This window comes from Trematomus bernacchii, unplaced genomic scaffold (genome assembly GCF_902827165.1).
Source record: "Trematomus bernacchii unplaced genomic scaffold, fTreBer1.1, whole genome shotgun sequence".
Classification (NCBI taxonomy): domain Eukaryota; kingdom Metazoa; phylum Chordata; class Actinopteri; order Perciformes; family Nototheniidae; genus Trematomus; species Trematomus bernacchii.
This window is the reverse complement of record NW_022987800.1, coordinates 350,099-377,234: the sequence shown is the minus strand read 5'-3', so window position 1 is coordinate 377,234 and position 27,136 is coordinate 350,099. Positions and strand designations below refer to the sequence as shown.

Sequence of the window (27,136 nt, the reverse complement as noted above, 5' to 3'; positions counted from 1 at the left end):
TCAAATTAAATTATGACTTTATTACAGACATTGGTAAGCTTTTTTTAAAGGTTATTTTTTTGTTTTTTCTGTTATTGTGTCTGTTCCTTACTTTGATCTTGTTCACCTTTCTTTTGTTACAATTATAATAGGAAATGTATAGACCCAAATAGCCAAATTTGAAAAAGATATGTATATACTTAGCAGTCCCCACATCAGTTTTCTTCGAAATTCATCCTGCCTGTATTAGTCTTGTTAATTGAACGCCTTCTTAACATATGTTATCGTTGTTAAGTATATCAGTAATACAATTAACATGAGCGTTTATATATAAATGAATAAGATTAATAACAAAACAAAAATTCACATTCATTTTCTTTCTCCAGTTGGTGTCTTATTTTGAAATCCCAAAAGCGGAAGTGGTGGTTACTACTCTGTAATGGTAACAGACCGGGCAGAAAGCAAACGGTTCTCCAGAAACTCTGCAGCCTTCACGGCTCTCTTAATTTCAACATCGGGGTTCGGTCCAGCATGGCGGCTTACGGATGGAAATACTGATGACAGTCCGAAAGATCGCCTCGATTTGTACGATGGTAAGGAGCTGATTTTCGGCCTTAATGTTAGTGTTTGTTCGCCTGTTAGCCCCAAACCTCCAGGAAGTGGCCGGCCGTTGAAGCAGATTTTTTTATGAATGGCCGTGGTGGCGAAAATGTGTCACTACCACACCCGTGACGTCATTCTGGCCCTAAAACACTTTTCCCCATTGACTTACATTGAGGAAAGTGACATCTGTAAATCAGCGTATTTTTATTTTGTTGAGATTTTACAGATATTATTTGCATCATTGGGGTTTAACAGTTGCAAAATGTGCTGAAAAGCCGAATTCAGAGTCATTTTTGATTTAATAAGGATAATTTCAAGGGCTGTATGAACATCTTTAGGTTTAAGAAAATGTATAATAGTGTACACATTTTACATCCATTCGTTTGACTGAGCCGAGAGCAGGAGGATAGAAGGCGGGGCTTAAGGGAAAACTCTACTGCGCATGCTCTGTGGGCCTGCATCCGGGTACTTTCTGAATCTACAGTTTTAATCTAGGCTTCAACCGCCACTGAGCAACTCTCATAGGAATGAATGGTGAATCCACCTCTCTCTCTTTATACAACCATGGCTGAGCTAAAGCTAGCGTCTCTGCTAACATGATAATAATAACATTCAGGGTTTTCCAGAAAGTTGTAGCCTGTTAACAGTCAGCTCCTAACTCCACTGGTTTAGTTTGAAAACAGAGTAAAAACACAGCTTGTTTGACTGTTAATTATTAGCCAGCTTGTAGTTTGTTTATGCAAGAAGGGCGAAACTAGCTAGCTTAGCATGCTAGCTGAAAAGACAAAGTTGTTTTCTACTGTTGTATGCTAATCCTAACTTGTATTCCCTTTATTGTAAAAGCTACGTGTATATACCTTTTGCACATACAAGAGGAATTAATAGGTTATCATCTGCATAGTTAAATTATCAGGTGTAGTGGTGTAAAGTAAATGAGTACATTTAAGTACTTGAGTATTTCCATTTTATGCTACTCTGTACTTCTACTCCACTAAAATTCCGAGGTAAATGGTGTACTTTTTACTCCTTTACATGTATTGAATACCTTTAGTTACTTTCCAGATTTGGATGAATGATGTGAAATATAATCAACTCTTAAATCAGACTTTAGTTCTGGTGTAAATTCACAAGCTACCCTGCAGTATACAAAGTAATTAAAACTAGCTGCAGCTTTGATAACACTTTAATGCATCTATTACTATAATAAGAACATATCATATATATTAGACAATCTGCATAATGAGTATTTTTACTTTTGGTACTTTAAATATATGTTAATGATGATGATATTTGACTTAAGTACAACATCTGAGTACTTCCTCAGCGGACATTATCTGTCAATTATCTGTAACTGATGGAGAAACCCAGCATTTCCTGTCATGGGTTACACCCTGATGTTGCCTCTGTAAATAATGGCTGTTGTTGTAGTTTTGCTTCTCTAATAACAACAAACCCTTTCATTTATAAAAGCCTATATGGTGTTAATATAAACTTACAGTAAATACAAGATGGTTAATTTAAACCTAAGATATTAGTTCCTTTAGTTCACCTGTGTATTAAGCTCTGCACACGCTTTTAAAGAAGGCGCTCTTTAGCCGTCTTCTGCCTCTAAATGGCATTTTAAAAGGCTTTAATGATGTTTAAAAGTATTGATCCCTGAACAGAAACTAGGAGGTGACGGTCAGCTTTGCTCAAAAACACCATCAGCTGATAGACGCTTGTAAACATTCAGCTTTAGCACAGATTCTTCAGTTTAAAGGACAACCTGTTAGGCATATAGGGTCAAGGTGAAACAGGTCAAAACACGGCTTCATTAGCTCTTAATGTGACCGCCCAGTGTTTGTTTATTTTGAAGCGTAGTTAAGACACACACACACACACACACAAACACGCAGGTGAGCTTAAATCCCTGAGATTAACTTCTGACTGTAATTTATCCTGTTTCCTGCCGCTGCACCTTTCACAGTATACATACTACTGCAGTCTTTTAAGTTTCAAGTTTCAAGGCTTTTATTGTCATGTGTGCATATAGCTACAGTGTAGTTATGACAATGAAAATCTTAGGTCACAGTCTCCTCCAACAGTGCAACACAATACAACAGATGAAATAGTACAAGTAAATACAATAAAATAGAAACAGTGCAGAATAGTCTGTATAAAGTCATTGGAATATTGATATATATGAGTTGCAAACAGATGAATGTTATGGATGTTCTTTCAAAAGTTCAGGTTTAATTTGCAGTCTGCTACTGATATATATGCTGGAAACGGAAAGCTTTTACTTAGCCAGTGTGGTTTCTACATGCAGGTTTTTAAAGACCACACACCAGGGTTGCGGTCGAATAGTCCGTTTTGCTTAGGAACCGTCCTAACGGAGTGAAATGACCCGGAAGTACGTCAGTGGCAGCCATGATAAGTGCCGTTCCAAGTCTAGATGATAGGAAAGGAGGTTTCAAACTTCCTTTAGCTTAGGAACCACTTTAAAAATCTTAAAACTGTGAAATGTAATATCTTATCTTATGTATGGTACCTATATGTGTGAATAAGTGGGTGTTTTCAAGTCTCTTAGTCATCATAAAACGTTAGTATTCTGGGTCATTTATGATACGAGTGAACACCAGTATAATAGCATGCATGGTACACTTTAAAATCACTTTACGAAAGGAGAGGAGAACATGCAGCCCCACAATGCCTTGCGGCTGCAGCAATGTTTGAATGGTGATATACACAGTGCTAGATGTTAAGGACTAACGTTTATAATAAATACATTTGTATTGATTTTAAGATCTTTTCATACAATCATACGTATTGGGATCATTTGTATTAATGTGGACCGGAGGGAGAGGGTGACGAGCATAAGTTTCACTTTCCTTTTTTATTTCAATTCCAACTTTGGTCATGAAGAATATGTTTCTCTGTTGTCCCCGTTCATAAAGCACAACAGCATCAGAGCACGGTGCAGAGTCTCTAGATGAGTTTACAGTAGTCCCTCGTTCTTATTAAACATCCATGTTGTAGTCCGCTGTATAGAAAACTGTAGTTTCCATAGTTTCCCCACAGCAGCAGACGCACATTTATGACCTCTGCTGGCGCATCATAAACACGTCGGATAGTGAAAGTGCAGTCGGATTCTCTAAAGTACCGCAGTCTCTTCTCCTAAGTCCTTTTGAATTCTCCTATCCACTATCCCTTAACCCCGTGACGTTTCACTCTGAGGTCAAGGAATAGACGATAGGGTTAGAACTTAGGAGCTGATTTTTGGACTATTCGACTGCAACCCAGGCCTTGTTACCCTTTTAGTGTGAAGGCCAGCATCATTGTGGCAGATTACCAGCAGCTACTAGACAAACAGTATCAAAGCTAAATATTAGCTGTCCCTGGTGGCTTTGTTCACTCTGTTTCTGGCAGTCGACCAGGTACTGCCCGGAAAGTATTTCACAAAATCAATTCCACTGTTGAAGCTGTGAAAGTCCTTGTTAGGGCGGCACAAACTACAACTGGACAGCTTTAATAATGTAGCAGCATTCAGGGGAATAATGCTGATGTTTTTAGACAAGAAAAATAGAGACACGCAGTTTTTATTCCACTTTTGACTGTCTTGTGAAAGTGTAGTCTTATCAGTTTACAGCAATTCTGCATCAAAGACAGCATACGCTATAGTTATATCACGGTAGCCAGTATCACAGATGATGATGCAAAAATACTTGAATTGAGCTTCTATTAAGTATTGATCCTGAATACTTTTTTTATATCAACTTATATGGGTTTGTAGCCTTGGGTATCAAAAACTGTCAGGTGGTTGTGCGCAGGATATTCCTAATTAAAAGTACATTTATCCAATTTTCTTTATGTTCAAATTAGGCTAACTTACTGTTTATAGGCCACATTTTAAACTACAAAAAGTCTCATTAAGTATTAAAGGATTTGTAGGAAGTCGTAAGGAATTGCGCCGTTCTCATATCATTGTTAAACTTCAATTTAAACATTTTATGAGCACTTAAAGGTAGTTCCCTGTTAGTTATTGATATTAAAAACAACAGTTTACACAACTGTCTCACCACAAGCTTTCAGTATTCATAATTCTTCTCATTTCATACAGATTTTACATTGTTGTACGGCTTATTTTCTTAAAGATACAAGGATGTGCCTTCTTCAAATCAGAAAGAAAAGGTAATTTGGAAGCAAATATGTTGAGATGTACATCAATCAAGTCCTTTTCATCATGACTTGCTCTAGAATAGATTGATAGTCATCATCAATAAATATAACAATCCAGTCGTGTCGCCCTTCTGTCTGAAGTCTATTTCCTCTAAAGCTGCACAGCTGGCACTTTCATTTCCATCAGTTCAGTCTTTTCAAAGCTGTCACTACAAACCTGAAAATCACTTCAAGCGTTTGTGTTTACACGTTCAACAAATCTCTTTTCCCAGACAGATGATTTGCTTCCCTCTCTGTTTCCGACATTAGAAAGCTTGCCTTGGTATTTGTTTACAACGATGTGGTGTTCGGAGTGGACGTCGTGTTGTTAAGAGAAATAACCCGAGCCGAGCCTCATTTGCTCTCGTCTTGTTGACTTTACATGGACTGCAGTGTGCTGATGAGTAACATCTGAGTGTGTAGTCATTCACGCCTGGAGGAAAAGCTGAATCATCTTCATCATCATCTTCTTCCTCTCAGTCCTGCCTTTTATACAGGATTAGATTTCTAGAAGCTTAGACTGAATGACACCCAGAAGCTCAACGTTTTATGACGACTAAAAGACCTATAAACGCATACTTATTCACACATGTAGGTACCATGCATTAGGGCTGTGCAATTAATCGTATTTTAATCTCGATTACGATTTTGGCTTACAACGATTACGAAAACAACGTAATCGAAATAAAACGATTATTATTTTTATTAAAAAAAAAAAAATGTAATTATTATTTAATTTTTTTTTTTTTTTTTGTGGTTTTTCAGTTGAATTATACTTAAAGTTCAGGGTAATCAACTGTTAAAAACATACTGTTCACATTTTTGTTTCAATAAATAGATGTTTTCAAAGTAAATGGATAATCGTTTTTAATAATCGTGATATCAATTATTGACCAAAATAATCGTGATTAGGATTTTTGCCATAATCGCACAGCCCTACCATGCATGCTATTATACTGATGTGCACTCGTATCATAAATGACCCAGAATACTAACGTTTTATGATGACTAAGAGACTTGAAAACACACACTTATTCACACATATAGGTACCATACATAAAATAAGATATTACATTTTCCAGTTTTAAGATTTTATTCATAAAAGTCTATCTTTCAGTAACTTTTTGAGAGAATTAAGCACAAATCTGTAAAATTTTCAAAACTGCATTGTCTCCAGTCTTAAAAACACAAACTGCCATGAAAGAAAACAAATTCCTTACATACTGCTTCATATTCTACCAGTTGTCTTCCAAGTGTTTCATGTATTAAAGTTTATTTATGATAAGTGTGGTGTACAAGAAACAAGCAAAAATCCTTTAAGTTGACGAAACGGCATTGTTTCACTTAAATAGCGTCAAAATCACAAAGTGCCACTAAGAGTCACATTCTTAAAAACAAGAGACAATAGGCGCTTTCACACTGGAGTACTTTTCCCAGTATAGTTCCGATATAGTTCAGAAAATGTTCGTTCACACCAAAAAAATCCGGAACTAGAACTTAGTTCATGAAAACCTTTCCACCCCCTTTTCAGTCCCTGCTAGAGAGCAGGTACTTTCATGGGAGACAAAAGGTTCCCATTTCTGATTGGCTGGGCGGATTGCAAACCACGTAAAACTCCCAAAAAGTTTTGTGAAGCCGCCATTTTATTTGCTCGCATTAGCATTATTAGCATTAGCATTAGCCCCGCGCACCAACGTAGAGAGACTAACTTATGGCAACACAAAAGAAAACATGGGAGCGGTGGAGATGAGGAGGTGTCGGCGTTCTGGCGATTTACTCGGAAGGCTTCAGTCGAAGCTGCTGGGAGTCCCAGCAGCTTCGACTGAAGCCAGTCCCCAACTACGGGGACTTCCAGCCGGGGACTCCGGGTGGCAGTATACGCCGTGAAGTTGTTTGCGGCCTGCCAGTAAACCCAAAGCAGAAGAAGAAGAAGTGACGTCAGCGGCTTCATTTGACTAATCCTCCCTCAGGGACTTATTCCGGTGTGAACGCGATCTGCTTTAGTTCATCAGAACTAAAGAGTTCTGATGAACTAAGTACGGCAAAGCACTTGGTGTGAAAGCGCCTAATGTTTGTGTTGCAGCAGCATAAAAAGACATGGCACTGTACAATACAAATAAAAAAGACTAGAAATAAACAAGAAAGTAGAAAAGATACATGTTGAATTTACAAATGAACAATAACAAGATATAAAGCAAGGTATTATATATACACAAGTATGTGAGGGATGGAATATTCATGTGTTTGCACTCGTATCAAACAATGCCCCTACAGCTTGTTGTTGTTGTTTTTAAACTTATTTTCATAGCTGAGCTGCGGGCGGTATCTTTTTTTTCTGCATTGCAAAATCAGGAAGTGACCTTTTTAGTAACAAACTCTGTCACATGTCCTGGGATATATCTGGCATATTGTATGTTATTTATGTTTGCATAATGATGTGTATGTATAAAGAAGAAAGACATAGACCACCAGTCACTGTTCATCAAGGTGAATATTGCTAAAAAAAGAGAGACTTGGAAGATTTCTCGACTAAATCTGGTAAAACTTTGATGATAAAATATCTAACGTTTTTATCACAAAGATGCCTGTAAATCTCCAAATGGAGGAAATAAAGCAGGAAGCACAGCTGCACCAAACACACGGTTGAATTCAACAGAGAGAACAGGAAACAATGAGGAGGAAACATCGGGACAAAGGAGCGATTCAGACGGATCGTTTTATGTAAAATAAGTGTTGCTGTGCTGTGCCATTTTGCTTTGAAAACACAGCATATGATAGTTCTTCTTCTTCTTCTTCTTCTTCCTTTCAGGGCGCCAATGCCTCTGCCTTGGAAAAGGAGATCGGACCGGAACAGTTTCCCGTTAATGAACACTACTTTGGATTGGTCAACGTAAGTGTTAATCAACAGCTCGTGGATGACGTAAACCAGGGGTGTCCAAGCTACGGCCATTTTGAGTCGGCCATCAGCTATTTCAAAGAGTAAAATGGAATACGACCCACAAATGAAACTTGAGCTTGTCTTGTACTTCTTAAATACATCTGTAAACATATATTACACAGTAGTGTTCATGTGTTCATAAGACCACTGTCAGTCAATTCAAGTTGAAAATATGTTCTAACAAATCTAAGTTGATTAGAAAAAAGCCCAATAACTTATTTACATAACAACCTTGAAATAGACCCTTCACATTTCCTCTTATTATAATCAAACTGAGGCTTTTGTTTTAAGGAATGAGCTGCCAACAAAATAAATGAAACCCTCTGGAGAGCTGTCATGTAGGCTGCAGCATCATTCACCTACATCTGATTGGTTTAGCTAACTTCTAACTGAACTGAGGCAACATACCTCTCACACACACAGCCTTCCCTCATCCAGCACCAGTCACTTTTCTCCCCATCTCCGCTGCTGCTGAATTGAAACTGTACTTTAAACATCATTTTCTCATTTGCACAAAAAAATACTTGCATTAACGTCAATTAATGTTCTGTGGATTGTGTTTTTTTAGTACTTATTACCACTATTACTCAGTCTTATACCCCGTTTATCTATGTATCTTGTTTAATGTATATGTGTCACACTGTGGGACTGCGAGAAACGGTCTTTCAAGATGTCTGTATGTATAACACACGTTAGACATGTTGACAATAAAGCTGACTTTGACTTTAGTGAGCGGCCCAGCCCTTCGTATATTTGTCTGTATGTGGCCCTCGGTGAAAACAGTTTGGACACCCGTGATGTAAACTGTAACATGTAGTTCTTTAAATCCTGAATCTGTGTGTTTCGTTCTCCAGTTTGGAAACACCTGCTACTGTAACTCAGTGCTGCAGGCGCTGTATTTCTGTCGGCCGTTCAGAGAGAAGGTGTTGGCGTACAAGGTGAGATTTTTATGCATGCTTCTTAGGTAACACTAAGCTGTCTTTGGCTCTTTTCTGCTGTAACAAATGTCCCCTCTGTGGGACTAATAAAGTTATTCTGATACCATAGCTGTATCACAATTTAGCTTTTTACCGGCACACATACATGTAAATATATTTAAGTATGTATATACACTACCAGTCTTGGACACACCTTCTCATTCGAAGTTTATTTTAATGTGTTCTACATTGTAGATGAATACTGAAGACATCAAAACTATAAAATAACACATGGAATTATCTAGTAAACAAAAAAGTGTTAAAAAATCCAGAATATGAGTTATATTTTGCTGATATTCTTAATATACAATATATATTGTTGTTGGTGTGCTGGGTTCACACACTTAAAGAATGCAATCCTTCTTCAATGATATAGGACAAGAGGTGGGAAGTAGTGGAGTACAAATACTTTGTTACTGTACTTAAGTACATTTTCCTGGTATCAGTACTTTACTCCACTACTTATTTTTCTGAAGACTTTTTACTTCTTACATTTTGAACACAAATACCTGTACTTTCTACTTCTTACATGTTGAACCCAAATACCTGTACTTTCTACTTCTTACATGTTGAACACAAATACCTGTACTTTCTACTTCTTACATGTTGAACCCAAATACCTGTACTTTCTACTTCTTACATGTTGAACACAAATACCTGTACTTTCTACTTCTTACATGTTGAACCCAAATACCTGTACTTTCTACTTCTTACATGTTGAACCCAAATACCTGTACTTTCTACTTCTTACATGTTGAACACAAATACCTGTACTTTCTACTTCTTACATGTTGAACACAAATACCTGTACTTTCTACTTGTTACATGTTGAACACAAATACCTGTACTTTCTACTTCTTACATTTTGAACACAAATACCTGTACTTTCTACTTCTTACATGTTGAACACAAATACCTGTACTTTCTACTTCTTACATGTTGAACACTAATACCTGTACTTTCTACTTCTCACATTTTCCAAACAGGCTGGTTCCTTTAGTCTGAATGTGTGTTTGGTGGCGTGATCATTATTATTTAGAGTCATTGCGTGCCTATTGATTTGAACACGATCCGTGTATCCATCATTTCCTGGTCTTCTCTAAAGAAGAGGGACCAATGAAAACGTTGTCATGTTGCCGTTGTTCAGCATGGAAACATTCATTAGCTAACAATGACATTATTGTTCTATTAATATAAAGGGAGGTCAGGTACTCTTTAAAACAGCTGCTAGTTATGGGTACTTTTTACTGAAGTACATTTCAAAGTCTTTACTTTTACTTGAGTAAAGAAGTTTAGTCAGTACTTCTACTTTTACCAGAGTATTTTTAAACACGAGTATCTGTACTTCTACTTGAGGAAAGGATGTGTGTACTTTTGCCATCTCTGACGTTAGGACTTGTATGGAAGCATTATAAATAAAGTTGTTGTTCCTCCAGGTGCAGCCTCGTCGTAAGGAGTCTCTCCTCACCTGCCTCTCCGACCTCTTCAACAGCATCGCCACGCAGAAGAAGAAAGTCGGGGTCATCCCTCCCAAGAAATTCATCTCCAGACTGAGAAAAGAAAATGGTAAATATCAGAATTATAATTGGGTTTTGTGAGAGCTGCTTGAATTAAGAATGAAATAAAGCAAACATATAAATAAGAAAATATATATATTACAAATATGTATATATGTTTAAGTAATTGTGCTATATATAGATACAAGATTAAATAAAATAAAGATATTTAAATACATTTTAAAAGTTAAATGAACATTAAAAAATGTAATATAATCAAAATATTTGTTTAAATAATAGTACAAATGTGCAATACAAAGATTACATAATATACAGATATTTATATAAGAGGTTAGAGTAAAATGTGCAATTAAAAATGTAATAAAAAAATGCTGTATATATTCCATGTAAATTACAATATAACCCTGCATATTTCATATTAATACCATGTTAATTCTCGATATCTTTACAGTATGATATTGCACTGCAAGTAAAGTAGAAAAATATCTTCCAGCTTTTTTTAAATGACTAATAATAAGCATTTTGGGGAAGGTTTCGGCTTCACAGCGATGCCAGGATGTGCAGCTGTCGCTTCTTTCAGGAACTCAAACCCCATTTCCTCACCGGGTGTTCAACATCAATCCACCACCGGGGGGTTAGGCTCTCAAATCTGAAATGAGTGAGAGAGAAAGGGATGAGCCGGAAAGAAGGAGAAGTAGAGGAAGAGAGGGAGGGCATATCTGAGCTGACACGTTAATCTCACAGCTGAGGAAATAAAGCTGTCGCCAAATCCTGCGGAGGGAAGATAAAAACCGGTCTTAATTGGAGCGATTTCTCCGGCCAACACATGCTGATTATTTTCTGTCTTCTCTTTCTCCACTCTCTGTTCATCGAGTCCCGCCGAAGGACTGTTCCAATGTCAAGCATACTTGGAATTCTACAGAGACCGGCGTACTTCGTTGCATGAAATTTCGAGACTGCACATGTATATCCTCCACGGTCTTAAAATCCCCCACAATGCTTTGCGCACGGACCAATTTCCAAAATCTTTGGCGGAAATCGCACTCCATTTAAGGCGTGGCCCTCGCATAGGACGCACACCTGTTAGCCTGTTCCACCATTCTTCGTTTTCCGAGGCTAGGAAGGATTCTTGCCTCGCTTCTGAAGGACCTGACTCGGAAGACATGTCCTACCAAGGAAGCGTCCTCGAGATTGAGAAACACCCAGAGACTATTTGAGAATTTTTATTTTTTTGTACCTTGAATGTTTTTTTGCACCTTGAACGTTTTTTAAAAAGCCCGATTGTCGATTTCAAATGATTTCATGTCATTGTTTGGGAATGCAATCGGGCTCTTTGAAGATCCAAAAATCCACGGTTTTCAAAAATGTCTGATCGGATTGACAAAAACTTCAGAATTAGTTTTGACCGCCATTCAAATGGCAGCGTTGTTTTCCCCCAAAAGTGGGCGGAGCCGTCATTTTTGCCCGGAAGTGACGTAGGTGTTACTCTCATCTACGTTTTGTTTCTGACATGTTCCATAAATTGACAATTTTTTTTTATTTCTCTTACCTTTTTGTCTGTATCTCTGCCTCCTCAGAGCTGTTTGATAACTACATGCAGCAGGACGCCCACGAGTTCCTCAACTACCTCCTCAACACCATCGCCGACCTGCTGCAGGAGGAGAAGAGCCAGGAGAGGCAGCAGAACGGGAAACTGGTGCAGAATGGAGGAGGGGGAGGAGGAAGTGAGGGAGGAGGAGGAGGAGAGGGGGAAGGAGTCAAGGAAACACAACAGACCTGGGTTCACGAGATCTTCCAGGGAACGCTGACCAATGAGACGCGCTGCCTCAACTGTGAAGCTGTGAGTGACACGCTGGAAGAAATGTGTGATTTTCAAACTATTTGGGGGTTTAAATAATGATCTTTTTACCTTGAGGTTTTCAATTCTAAGCGACTATGAGGAACACACCCTAAGACCTAAAAAGTGACTTTTATCGTGATTTTTATTGTGTATTTATAGAAGTTAGTGCACATTTATTTGTTATTTAACTCTGTCGGATCAAGTCTGACTTTTTTTTTTGCAGAAACTTAAAAAACCCACTAATATTTAAAGGGGACCTATCATGCAAAATGCACTTTGGTACGTCTTTTATACATGAATATGTGTCCCCGGTGTTCCAGGGAACTCACCAAGTGTCAGAAAACACAACCCTCTCTATTTTCCTCCATACCCAAATCTCTAAAAAAGGGGCTGCAACGGATCTGATAAAAACTGATCCAGATTTGAACACTGTCCTGACGTCAGGACGGTGGCGCTACGGCTATTGGGCCAACTCCACCAATCAGGAGGACACAGCCACGGCCATTGCCGTTCGAAAGCGCTGGAGACGCTGTAGTACATATGCCAGGCCTCTAGATGGTGCTGTTCTCACTGAATCAGCCCTTGCAGAGCAGAGCTAAAAAATGTCAAATTGAGCGAGATGAGGCATGGCTAAAATGCATGATCTGTTTGGTATTTTGAAAAAAAAAAAGTATAAATATGCCTTATATAGGTATGGTCCTACACTATATTATTCAAATATAGCATGATAGGTCCACTTTAAGGCAAGAAAACAGAAAAATGTCTTTACCATGATTTGTATTGCGTATTTATAGAAGTTAGTGCATATTTGGTTATGTATTTGTTTTTCTGATACGATAAAATACATTGTCGGATCAAGTCTGACTTTTTTCTTGCAGCAACTTAAAAAAAACACTGATATTTAAGGCAAGAAAACTGAAAAATGTGTTGATTTAAAACTTCGGGATTTAAATAATGATCTTTTTACCTTGAGGTTTTCAATTCTTAACTACTATGAGGAACACACAATATAACACCTCAAAAGTTACTTTTATCATGATTTGTATTGCGTATTTATAGAAGTTAGTGCACATTTATTAGTTTTTCTGATACTATAAAATACTTTGTCGGATCAAGTCTGACTTTTTTCTTCCAGCAACTTAAAAAAACAGGTATTTTTAAGACAAGAAACAAGAAAACAGACATTTTACATGATATAACAATCAGTGAAGATTATATAATCAATACTTTTTAAAGTGCTTTTGACCCGGGATTAACTCTGCATCTCACTTTAGGATCGATTAGTGCACAAAAACAAGAGCACGTTGGTTTTAAACTTGGCTTAAAGTGGTATTTTTAAAGAGTTGAAAACACCTTAAATGTAGTTATAATTGTCCATAATGTAATAACTACACATGACACATGGTTTCATTAATCAACAGCTTCACCCAGACTCAAGATTTACTGACATTTTGACATTATAGCAAAGACCGGAAACACTTTTATAAGACTTTAAGAATACTTATTTTACATGTTTACCTAGCTGGAGTTGCTGCTTTGCAAAAAACTGACTTTTTCTGCTTTTGATTACGAGAAATAATTGGGTGTCTTCCCACGCTTCAGGTGACACATGGTATCATTAAATTAACTTCTGAACCCAGACTCAAGATATACTGACATTATGACATTAAAACAAAGATGGGAAACACTTTCGTAAGACCTCAAGATTACATGTTTACCTGGCTGGAGATGCTGCTTTGCAAAAAACTGTCTTTTTGTGCTTTTGATTACGAGAAACCATTTTAAATTGGGTATCTTTCCACGCTTCAGGTGAGCAGTAAAGACGAAGACTTCCTGGATCTGTCTGTAGACGTGGAGCAGAACACCTCCATCACACACTGTCTCAGGTATACACTGCTCCTGTTAACCCTTTATTATTATCCTCACCTGATATGGAAAGTATAATACAGGGTGTCCCCGGGGTCTTAAAAAGTATTAAACGTTGATAAATCAATTAAGCGAAAATGAAGGGTATTAAAAAGTATTAAACGGCATTTCCCAAGGTATTACATTCTGTAGCTTGTTTTCAATAAGTATATAAATGGTCCAAAGAGGTTGTATTCTACAGTCTGCCTGAATGTAATCATTGCGTAGGTGTGTAGTGTGATTCTGTGTAGTTTATTTATGGCATCCCGTTGGATTTGACGTCATCTGAACAGGACATCGCACGCTCACTGCTTGATAGCGTGCGAAGGTCCGTTTACGCCGGTTGTTAAACAACATCGTTATGGGGAAATGCAAGTCTGCGTCCAAATGGTTGGAAGATAAGGAGGAAGGACAATCAATACTGTGTATAGTCAATGTGAGGTAAAGTGTGTCGCCAAGGTAACCGGTTAGAACTCCAAGTGGCGATGAGGTCTTCAAATGTATGGAAAGGGTCTTAAAAAAGGTCTTAAAAGGTCTTACATTTGACTTCAGGATTCCTGCATATACCCTGTAATAACTTTGACTTTTTACACCCTGGTGGTAAATGTGTGTTTTTTGTTTTCCTAACAGAGGCTTCAGCAACACAGAGACGTTATGCAGTGAATACAAATACTACTGTGAGCAGTGTCGCAGCAAACAGGAAGCCCAGAAGAGGTGGGTTTCTTTATTATTACAACATTTTTATATTCATATACTGTAAAAATGTCCCGTCAAAATTCATAATTGGTTCAAGTTGCTCAAATTGATCAGGGAGTTTACTAAAATACCTAAAAACATCCTATTAAAAAAAAAAAATTAATCTACTCGCTTGTTTGATTACATAATGTTAACTTTTCATTATCAACTAATACAGTAATTGCAGTATTATAAATGTAGTCCTGTCCTTTTAGAAATGCAATCATGTCTTTTTGTTTTGTGGGTGTTTGGTTTGCGACGCTGATCAAAAGGGGGGAGCACACACCAACTGTTTGACTGGGTTGTTCTTGCTTTAACCACACAAGTGTTCACAGATTTAGCACCGATTTAAAATAACCTTTGTGTGAAACCCTCCTGTTCATTTCAACTGACTTAAATGTTCCATACAACTTCTTGTGAGTGTGTTTGACATTAATGGTCTCTCCATATCTCCGCCTCTTCGTCAGGATGAGGGTGAAGAAGCTCCCGATGATCCTCGCCCTCCACCTGAAGCGCTTCAAGTACATGGACCAGCTGCACCGCTACACCAAGCTGTCCTATCGGGTCGTCTTCCCTCTGGAGCTCCGCCTCTTCAACACCTCGGGGGACGCCACCAACCCCGACCGCATGTACGACCTGGTGGCCGTCGTGGTGCACTGCGGCAGGTAATGGGGGGTCTTCTTTTTAACTTTATTTATCAAATCAAATCAAAATGTATTATAGCCCCAAATCATAAGAAATGCCCTGAACATTTTTAAAAGCAAAAAAAAAAATATTTGTAATATGACTTTTAGTTTGGGTTAACTTTCAATTCTCACTACTATCATTGTCCATGTTTTACTGTATATACAAATGATAAAAACATTATACATCAACATACGTATTGCCATGTGATGAAAGCATGTGACTGAAGTGATGCTAATGATGAAACTCGGTGATGGAAATTAGTTTACAAGGAAGACAGATACGAAGAAATGGGTTTTCAGTTTGCTTTTGAAGGAGTCATGTATACATTGTTATGGACTTAAATGGTCTTGGACATTGTGGGTTAGGGTTAGGGTTAGATGCATAACAGACTTTATTATGTGTGGAAGCATAAAACCTGATCACTGTCACTGATCCTCTGCCGTCAAACCTGAACCTGTAGTGGCTTGTGTACATTTGCTCAATTTATCAGATTTCAATTTGATTTTTTAATTGACAATTTGGTTTATTTATATAAATATAAATAAATAACTATATTTATTTGTATATCTGTATTATTATGTTGCATTGTTGGAGAAGCCTGTGACCTAAGATTTTCAACGACATAATTACTCTGTAGCTATATTAGTTTGACAATAAAGAACCTTGAACCTTGAACCTTATTTAACAGTAAAAAAATGATTAACTTTGTTATTTAGTAAACAGACATTTTTTTATTTGAATACAACCATTAGTCAGCCAGGATAATCTGATATATATTTGTCAATCAATTTATCAGCAAGTCACTTGGTAAATGAAAATAATGCTATATTAAAATTATATAAATCATTTTACTTGACGAATTTTACCAAAAATCACATCCCTTAAAACCATTTTTCAGTCATTTCTATAAAAATAGTTACATGTCAGATTGCCTTCTTATAATTGAATGTGTTAACTATTTGCCTTTATGAAGTTATCCCATCAGTCACACTGTCATGTGACTTGATGTCTGACTTTTCTAAAAGTACATTCATCTAGCTTTACACTTATAGCATTGATATTTTTATTTATTTTTTCCGTTTTGCTAAAATGCCAGAAAGCATAGTTGCTGTAATTCATTCATTTATTTAAAAAAACAAAGTCCTCTCCACTCCAAGACACAATAGTTTATTCATACTTCTCAAACAAAGTGACAGCGCTGTATTCCAGGGTTTATTCTCACGATGTTCCTCTCTCCTCCTCTTCCTCTCTCCTCCTCTTCCTCTCTGCAGCGGTCCAAACCGCGGACACTACATCACGATCGTGAAGAGCCACGGCTTCTGGCTGCTGTTCGACGACGACATCGTAGAGGTGAGAGAAACACTTCCTCTTTCTTCTCCACAACCGCATGTGTTTAAAAATAAGCATCGGCATAACTTTACATTGAATTTGAAGCCTTAAAAACTCACGCATCAGCCCGAAAATACATCTGGATTTCCTTCAATCGGCGGATCGAGATACCTGAACGTTTGCTTAATAATAATAATAATAATAATAGGATAAATATGGTTTATCAATCAGGATATAATCACAGAAGCATGAGGGTGGATCAAAGTGTTCATAAGCAGATGAAGCAAAGCCTGAAGCATTGTGGGTAAAATCTGGAATTAGAATAATGTATGTACTCTTTTTCTGGCATATTTCCCCCCTCAATCAAAGCTTCAGTTCTCCCTGTAATGACATATGTTCTTCTACTTCTACCACGTCTTCTTCTACCTCATTTACTTCTACACCTACCTCCTTTGCTACGACAACTCTTGGTATTTTGTAACTGCCTTTCAGTTGAGAAGTACTGTCGTGGCTTCCTTCCTTGTTTTTCTATCAAGCCACTAGACGCCTTAAACAGACATTTCTAACTCGTTTTCTTTCCTTGATACAGGGTGTCCGCGGGGTCTTAAAAAGTATTAAAAGTTGATAAATAAATGTAGCGAAAATGAAGGCTATTAAAAAGTATTAAAGGGCATTTTCCAAGGTATTACATTTTGTAGCTTGTTTTCAATAAGTATATGAATTGTCCAAACAGGTTGTATTCTACAGTCTGCCTGAATGTAATCATTGCGTAGGTGTGTAGTGTGATTCTGTGTAGTTTATTTATGGCATCCCGTTGGGTTTGACGTCATCTGAACAGGACATCGCACGCTCACTGCTTGATAGCGCGCAAAGGTCCGTTTACGCCGGTTGTTAAGCAACATCGTTATGGGGAAATGCAAGTCTGCGTCCAAATGGTTGGAAGATAAGGAGGAAGGACAATCAATACTGTATATAGTCAATGTGAGGTAAAGTGTGTCGCCAATGTAACCGGTTAGAACTCAAAGTGGTGATGAGGTCTTAAAATGTATGGAAAGGGTCTTAAAAAAGGTCTTAAAAGGGATTACATTTGACTTCAGGATTCCTGCATATACCCTGATTATATTACTCACAGTTGCTTGAGTTGCTTGGCCTCCGATGGTTTGGATGACATTATGCGATGTGTTTGCTCGAAATAAAAAACACAAACTTTTATACATGCAACAAAGAAAAGAAGCCTTTACAATAGTCAAAACAAATAGGCAAAGCTAAAATAAAATAACAAACAACTTAGGTATTCTTTCTGGCTTGATACGGCTTATATTACTTGATAGCTTAAAGGGGAATTGAACGGTTAAAAACTGTGTCTCGACGGGGTCTTTCTAGCAGGTTGCCCATCACTGTTTAGAGTAGGTGCCGTGGGAATTGTAGTCCTTTTATAGTGTGTTGACTACAGACGTCACGATTAGGTGGCATTTCTTATAAAAACTAAATACTGGCTTTAACAATATATATATATAGGAGATAAAACAGTGCAGGAGAAGGGGTTTAATAAAAATGTGTTTGTGTTTTAAAAGCTGGATTTGGTCAAGTTGTGTCACAGTTTTAGTGATTTCTCCTGAGGTTTAAAGGAGGCGCCGTGGGAATTGTAGTCCTTTTATAGTGTGTTGACTACAGACGTCACAATTAGGTGGCCTTTCTTATAAAAACAAAAATACTGGCTCTAACAAGTACTTTCTAAATAGCAGATATAATCTGCTAATAACTAATAACTAACTAATAATATAACTAATAATAACTAATAAAGTTGTCGGGCTCTGCTGAGACTCCTGCTATAAAACCATCTGCTCTCCTCTGACACGATGACAGGAGAAACATGGCGTAGAAACAACAGTCTGACATCCTGGTAGCATGTGATGATGCCTCAGTGCAAGTAGGGAACCTTTCCAGCATTTCCTTTCAAACCCTGACTCACGTAAAAAAAAAAGTGTAGGAATTCAGACGTGGAGTTTGACTGGTATGTAGCGTTGGCTTTTTTTTTTCGCTCTTCAGTCAAAGCCTCTGCTGCAGCCAAGAATCTTTTTTTTTTTGTTATTTTTCTTTGGCTAAAGACAGCAGTACGCCACACAGCAGAGCTATCGGAGCGTGCCGTCCTGATGCTGAAACATTCCAGGGGTTTTGTGGAGTGTCATTTGTATTAAGAGACACAAGCAGGATTTCAGAGTTATATATCAAAGCTGCGGTGCAAAAAACCCCGGACACTTGGGACATATAATGTAATAAAAGTCAGAAGAAGTTAGAGAAAATCCTCCAAACACATGAGTTATTATCTTTATCAGATACTGTGGATTGCTTTTTGTCTAATGGGTCTTGATTTCTGGCTATTTTCCTAGTAAGGAGTGCATAATGTGGGTCTGATTACAGGATTATTAGTGATTTCGTGGAAAGAACGCTTCATTTAAACTCAGATTTATTCTTATCTGTAGATTAATTACGATGAAATGCGCTTTCCCCCAATTGAAATAGCTTCTTTAAAAATCTGACCGTCTTCACCACTGTATGTTTCCACTATGATGGGAAGGAGGCCCATCGGAACATCTGGTCCAGAAACGGACCGATTTCTGGCAGAATCCGCTAACACAACCGGATCGTTTTCTTTATTGCGTTTGGAGATGAACTCTCCGTCTGTCTGGCTGTATTCTAGCTTTCCGCCTTCCTCCAATCTGTCGTTCTACTTTGATACAAGTTGCACCTGGAAGCGAATCTGCAGACTCTCCTCTTCTCTTTCATCACCAGTCCAAAAGTATATATATTTATTTATAGTATTTGCTTTCTCTTTTGGACAAAGCTGCCACACCAAATCAGAAACAGTTGTCGGGGCCGAATCAAGATATTAAATAGTGTGGGGGGGAAACTTCTGAAGCAATAGGAGTCAGGACTCAGAGAGACACGATGGAGAGCTGGAGCTTTGATGGCAAACACTGACGGTTTATTTGGAGCTTCGGCCGGAGAATTCACAAGACACGTCACGGGCCACGATCTGACCACACGGATGAGATGCCACATTCTGAAGACCCCTCCTGTAGCTCCAGGTTTGAACTAGTTCAGAGTGTAATAATCAACATTCTTCAATAGATACACTAAACAGCTGAGGGACACTGGATCACAGTTGTTGTCGCTTACGGTATCTACACCCCGAGAAGGATGCTCCAGGTGTCCCACAACAATAACTATCTCTGACCGACAGTTGCCCGGTCACAAACTGGTAACAACTAGGGATGCCAGAAACTGACCATGATCAAAATCGGACAGCCCTGGCGAATATTAATCGATTATTCGACACATTCGATTTTGAGGATTCAAAGTTGAGCAATGTTCAACTTTTGAGGCTGAGGTGGAAGCGTCAGCCAATCAAATCCTGTGTACGCAAATCTGACAGTTCAAGCTCTAGCCAATCAAACGGCGTGTATGCTGGGAGAGACATACCGCAGGTCATTTCCTCATATTCCAAAACATGGAGGAGAAATTAGCGGTAGGGAATCACCCGGTGCTTTATGACCAGACCTACTGGGATATAAACCGGAGGAGCCAGGCATGGAGGGAGGTGGCAGAGACAGTGGTATGTTTTCGCCTGTTTTGGGGAGTTTATATCCAGTTTACTTCGGGCTTTTTTGCTTCGTATGTCGCGGGCGGGAGATTCATGTGATTGGTTGCTCGCAAAAAATCCTCAAGCTTCAGATACGCCCACCTCCAAGATTTTTTAACGCTGCTGTGTAGACGTACCGTTACTGTTCTGTCGCCAATAAATCAATCGCACATGTGACGGAGGGGGGGGGGGGGGGTCGGTGTGTAGCAGGCTGCAGCAGCAGTCTGCACTCTGCGCTGCTGGCTTCCTCCAAGTTTACAGTAAAACAAACTGGTGGTGTGATCAATGGTCATTTACAATTATTAATACTATTACTATTATTAGCATTAGTCTATATTTTGGTTGAAACCAAACCAGGAAAAAAAAGAAAAACATAAATATTAATAAAAAAATATATAAATAAAATCGAATTTTAAAAATAATCTTCGATTATGGAGACTGTAACGAATATTCGAATAATCGCTGGCATCCCTAGTAACAACAACAAAATGCTAGGGCAGCCCCTCCTTAAGGGAGATGGCATGCTGGTCAGCTGCGTCAGAGGGCGAAGGAGGACATGCAGGGCAAATGATTCCCCAACAAACATACTTGATTTTAAATGGAGATTTGGTAGAGAATGATAACAGAAGGATCTGAAAACACCTGTGAGCTGAAGGGAAGGATTTCATATGGTGCTGACAAAGACCTCTTCAAATGTCGTCTTTTATAGGAAGGTTGTGCGAGGAAAACCGATTTGAAGTTGTGGGATTTGATAACATTTAGCTTTTCTAGTAGGTTCAACTAATGGAAGAATATCTGTCACTATGCATTACTACCAAATACAATCATCTTTATCATAGAAATAAGACTAATGGTTTTGACATGAATGCTCTTAAACTACTCACTTGAGGTAAGGATGTCGACGTGGCAACTGAAATCACCTCTAAATGTCTAAAATGTCATCAATTTATTTCCTCTTTTCTTGAAAAAAGAAAATCTGTAATTAAATGTATGCTTCGTTACCGAAATTCATTCATCTTTTCATAGCTATGTTTTGTACACACATGCTCTTAAACTAGTCACTTAAAATACAAATCTGAATAGTGTTAGGTTTAGGGTTGGAACAGCGGCCGCCGAAGCACAGATAGATAAATATATATTTTTTAAAGTCACTTTGATCAAAAAGCCGGACAACGCCACATCGGGAATTTCCCCCAAGGAAATATTAACAGGTTTTACAGGTTTATCAACAGCAGGTACTGAGGGGCAGGAGACGTGGTTTAAATTCTTAAAAATCACACAGGGGCTAACCCTAAGGTAAGGACTTGGGCTGCTTTGTGCATGAAAGGTGCTATATTATTATTTATTATTATTTATTTCCTCTTTTCTCGTAGAAAATCGACGCGCAGGCGATCGAGGAGTTCTACGGTCTGACGTCGGACATCTCCAAGAACTCAGAGTCCGGATACATCCTGTTCTACCAATCCAGAGACTGAACCTGCGGGCGGTGAACCCCCTAAACGGACTGTCACTCAGCAGAAAGGGGAGGGGCTTATGGCCGCCACAGGCTCCGCCCACATAAGTATCCGGGGAGCTTTTCACTGGAGCTGTGAGACGTCTGCAGGGAGCATGCCAGCCTCCTGGATCACAAGCGTTCAAATCCTCTGCGCCCACAATGCAAAAAGCACCTTAAAATAATCTAAAAACACTCGCTTTTGCATCAGGGTGGGGGGGGGGGGGCGAGGATCCAAGAGGCTGCCATGGATACCGTTTTTTGGGCTGTGGAGACGACGCAGAGAAACCAATTAACCGTTCCTGACGAGACGCAGGATCGTACGTGTCATCACAGTCTTCTTTATTGTGTTTATAACATACCGTGCTAAAGTAGCTACATGCTAACACGCAGGTACCATGCGTTCAAACCCCCCAAAAATATTATAAATCTGACGTCATAATAATAAAACCACGGACACTACCTTTAGCTTGAAGATGCTAGTGTGCAGTGTTTTTAACAGGAAGTGGTGTTAATAACATTAAGTGTTAAAAGCGGGGGGGAAGGGAGACCTTACCTCCAGAAAGATGGTGCGGAATCTTAACGAGGGGCTCATTATTTTAGTTTTTTAACTAAAAATAATATAAAAAATCTAGTTTGAATCAGATTATCCTAAAAGTACAGTTGAAGCATGCACTGTTTTATTACGTATATCCAAAAAAGGACCTTATTTCTGTCGATCGCAGAGAAAACGTCCGATTCGTTCCATATTTTTATCAGATATTGGTAAAAACCATAACATTAACAACCATGTCCACGTTTTTAAAGGCTATCTGGCAAAGTCATGAGTGAAAGAGTCTGGTTTAAATTTAAGGTTATTAACTAAGGCGTGTCGTGCCATTACGTTATCATGTTTGGTGCCACAGCGGAAAAAACAAGTTATTAAACAAAGAGCGTCAGGTGTTTCAACGTTAAACTACAAGCGGGCTTTAGCAACCACAGTCTGTTTTATCAGTTTCATTTGATTAGCTTTTACCATTTTTGACTTTTTTTAAACGCCAGAAAATGCACATTTCTACCGTTTTTACACACAACACACTCAGAGACACTTTTTTAATTTCCTGTGAGTCCGTTCTGACATCCGAGCTGCCACACTACGTTCAGGCTGAATGTTTTTTATGTCCTTTCTGTTCCTCATTGCTAAAGCTTTATTTCTGGACACCTCCGCACACTCAGCTGGTTCAGTTCAGTAACCTCATGATATCAGACACTAATTTAAACTCCAGCTGAAGTGTTTCTCTGCAGCGCTGGAAGGAAGTCAGAACTTTACATAACATGTTTTTCACTCTAGAAAGTTAATAGGCGCTTTCACACCAAGTGCTTTGCCGTACTTAGTTCATGAGAACTCTTTAGTTCTGATGAACTAAAGCAGATCGTGTTCACACCGGAATAAGTCCCTGAGGGAGGATTAGGCAAATGAAGCCGCTGACGTCAGTTCTTCTTCTTCTGCTTTGGGTTTACTGGCAGGCCGCAAACCACTTCACGGCGTATACTGCCACCCGAAGTCCCCGGCCGGAAGTCCCCGGAGTTGGGGACTGGCTTCAGTAGAAGCTGCTGGGACTCCCAGCAGCTTCTACTGAAGCCTTCCGAGTAAATCGCCAGAATGCCGACACCTCCTCATCTCCACCGCTCCCATGTTTTCTTTTTGTTCTGCCATAAGTTAGTCTCTCTCCGTTGGTGCGCGGGGCTAATGCTAATGCTAATAATGCTAATGCGAGCAAATAAAATGGCAGCTTCACAAAACGTTTTGGGAGTTTTACGGGGCGTGGTTTGCAATCCGCCCAGCCAATCAGAAATGGGAACCTTTTTCTCCCATGAAAGTACCTGCTCTCTAGCAGGGACTGAAAAGGGGGTGGAAAGGTTCTCATGAACTAAGTTCTAGTTCCGGATTTTTTTGGTGGGAAAAGTACTCCAGTGTGAAAGCGCCTATTGAATCTCTCCGTGATGCTAAGTGATGCTAACAGCTAACGAAGTGTGCTTCCACTCCAGGTTGAAGACAGTTTAAAATGTCAGAATCTTTTTTATTTAGCACAATAGTAAGTTCACAATGGCAACGACTCATAATTTGATGTTGTAACGTCCGTTTTTAGGAATGAAAATGCGCACAATTACAATTTTTCTGAATTTTTCCTTGTTTTACATCTTTACACTTCAAATTTTGGCCTTTTTCTGGAACATTTTAAGGGAACAATTTATAAATTCATCAACAACGAATAGTTAAATCATGAATTCCCAGCGGCTATATTATAAATATACTTTATTGGCTTGTGAAAACTAGAATAAAAAGGACAAACGTCAGAAAAATAGCCCAAAAAAAAGCAAACATTTTCTTCTCAAAGTTGTTTTTTCCAACAAACAAGAAAATATGAAATGTTCAAAGACAGAAATCAGAATATTAGCAAGAAAGCTATTATATTAAAAGCTACATTCAGTATATTTCTGGATTATCTCCTCTTCAAAATCAATTGTTCTGATGATTGACTAATCTATTAATCATCTAATTGTTCAGATGAGGTAAACGACTGCAATTAATTATTCAAATCTGTTTTTAATTGTGCTTTAATTGAAATGTTTACTCCATAAATCGAGCCGTCTGATAGTCATCACCCTCCTTTTCACCTCCGTTGTTTCTCTTTGAACGCACAAACAAACCAAATATAGGTTTTTCTATTAAGTCAAATTATGTTTTAATCTCGTTAGGCTCCACACGTCTGGGCTGCCGCGGATTAACAAGCAAGCGCACCCTCTCTGTCGAGCAGATGAATGGAAACCGGGCAGCGCGTCAAGTATTATCTGAATGTTTAAATGTACAGTCAAATAAAAACAGGGCTGCCGCGTCGCCTGTAAAACACCTCGTCTCGAAACTCTGAAGTTGTTCTTTTTCCTGGTGAAACAAGAAGGACAGCTTCAATTTGGGATAAAAATACAATATATTAGTCTTTTATTTTGATGATTAAAAGTTAGGAAGGTCAGGCTGAAATGTAGCCTTGATTCAGTTCATTTTCAACTCATAATTAGTGCTATTTTTTAATTTAATTGTTAAAATGGAAAGGAAACAACTTCAAGCGACGCATCATAAACACTTTTTTAATTTCCCATCGGTGCTGCTCTTAAACTCAACATGGAAGGAAGATTTTTTTGAGTGGTTTTGAGTCTGTTTTTGGGGTCGATCCACTTTGTTTCCATCAGTTTTACAATGTTAATTTACAGGTTTATATCCAGACACCAAGGGTGCGTTTCACTTCTCTTATTTTTCATTTCCTCGCTCCTCGGTCTCTGTCTCACCGGAAGTTGATTTGTCTGCGCCATCTTGAGTAGCGTCCCAGTGGCCTTATTTGTGCCGGAGGACCGAGGAGCGATAATGGAGGAACTACCAGACCATCCTCCGGTGAAATCCTCAGACACTCGCCCCGCCCCCTTACTGTGTATCGCTCACTGATTGGACGATGCAGCACATGCACTGATCTGGCTGCTGTGAGGCGATCAGCTGTGCGGCGTCATCACAAACGGACGTCGCTTCACGTGACGGTCCGGAGGAAACGACGTCCCATTGCTCTTAAAACTCATTTCCCTGCTTCTCGTGGTTTCCTTGCGTCTCTCCATGCTTCCCTGGAGGGAGGGACTAGTCGCAGGGAAACGACGCAAGTGAAGGACGCAAGGAATCCATTTAATGGAAGTGAAACGCACCCCAAGAGAAACTGTGGACTCCTATAAGAGTTGCTTTCACAAATACCAAATAATGTGTTGATATTTTAAGGTTTTTAATGAAGACTACCATTTAGTAATTGTATAAATGAACATAAACAAGCACAAACATGCATTATTTGGTGTTAAAAGTCCACAGATTCAGTTGAAGCTGCTTATATTCTGTATTTTTAATAAAATGCAGTTCCTCCAAAACTTTAAAAATGCCATTTTAAATATTTGGCTCGACAAAGCGTTGGATTCCTATGTTTAAAGAAGGCTCATTTTTTTATTTAAATACTATAAATATTATAATTATGAATGTTATCTAGATGTTTCACTTTGTTTTTGATATATTTCACTAATTTTACTACCATTTTTGCGTAGGCCGCTCTGGATGTTTGAAGAATATTTTTGTTTTTGACGCGAGATGTTGATGTGTACATAAATACAGATGTTATTATTGGAATATAGATAATTGCTTGCTTGAAATAATCAGCGGACTGAGATCGAGAGTGGATGTCATGTCTCGAAAGACTTTGATTCTGGTAACAAATCAATTCGCCTGTCGTTTAAAAAGTCCCACCCGTCAGGCAGCGAAAACCAAACATCCCCAAAGTAAATTAGCTTGTATGTAATCTGATTGGTCGAACTATAGCACAGAAAACTGACTGATTTCCATAAGAAACACTTTTTTTTAAACCAAAAACTGTCCTGTGTGTCACCGTTGTAAAGGAAAAATCCACTTTCAAACACATGAACATGCCTCTAAGCTTGTTTCAGTACTTCCTTTTTAATTCAAAATTGACTTTATAACCAATATTGTATTGATTTTCTGACTAATTTCTCACAAAATATCTCATTAAATTGCAAAAAAACTGATGATATCGTGTGGATTTTCCCTTTAACAGTTTGAGTTGTTCTGTCCTCCTAAAAATGTCCCTTCTGGGCTTCGGTTGTCCAAATCGCTCTGACTTTTCAGACTCACCAAGAATGTATTAGTGACGGGCAGAAAGTGACTGAAAGTGTCAAACACTAAGATTCTGTAACTAACTCGTGTGCAGAGCCTCACAGACACACTCAGATCTAAGGACAAAACACAATTGTTTATGATTTTTGTTTGTGTTTTTGTTTGTGGGGTCTGCTGCTGCACCTCCTGCTGTCTGAAGTCCTTTGTGAATACATGTAGATGCAGTGAAGTTTGGGAATGACGGCTGATGGTGTCCGAACTGTTTCAAATTAAACACGTACTGGATTTTAAGAAGGATTCATCTCGTCTGTTTATTTGTGTTTCTGAGAGTTTGATGTTCCAACAAGGATATATAACAGATTTCCTCCAACAGACTCAAAATAAACACACACACAGAGGCAGATTGACATTTATTCTCTGCGGGAAGTCGGTACATTTTCAGGTTTAGGCTTTGAAAACACTTTTCATTTACGAAACATATCTTGTTTTCTCCAGAAGTAATCAAAAAATTAAGACGAAACATTCACCTGCGGACGTTTGAGGTGACGAAATACAACGATGCCATGTAGATAAATCTCTGTACAAACAAGGTTTCTACTAC

The 27,136-nt window shown here is 38.5% G+C and overlaps 1 protein-coding gene across 1 annotated transcript; it reads left to right on the top strand.

Annotated features, from left to right (window-relative positions):
• The first annotated feature begins 414 nt into the window (after positions 1 to 414).
• usp12b (ubiquitin specific peptidase 12b) lies at positions 415 to 23,306 on the top strand. Its single transcript, XM_034149967.1, has 10 exons — positions 415 to 572; positions 7,589 to 7,669; positions 8,572 to 8,655; positions 10,131 to 10,260; positions 11,789 to 12,051; positions 13,861 to 13,937; positions 14,587 to 14,670; positions 15,159 to 15,356; positions 16,650 to 16,728; positions 21,724 to 23,306. The coding sequence occupies exons 1-10, from the start codon at positions 525 to 527 to the stop codon at positions 21,823 to 21,825; spliced, it is 1,146 nt and encodes a 381-aa protein (XP_034005858.1). The 5' UTR covers positions 415 to 524; the 3' UTR covers positions 21,826 to 23,306.
• The last annotated feature ends 3,830 nt before the right edge of the window (positions 23,307 to 27,136 follow it).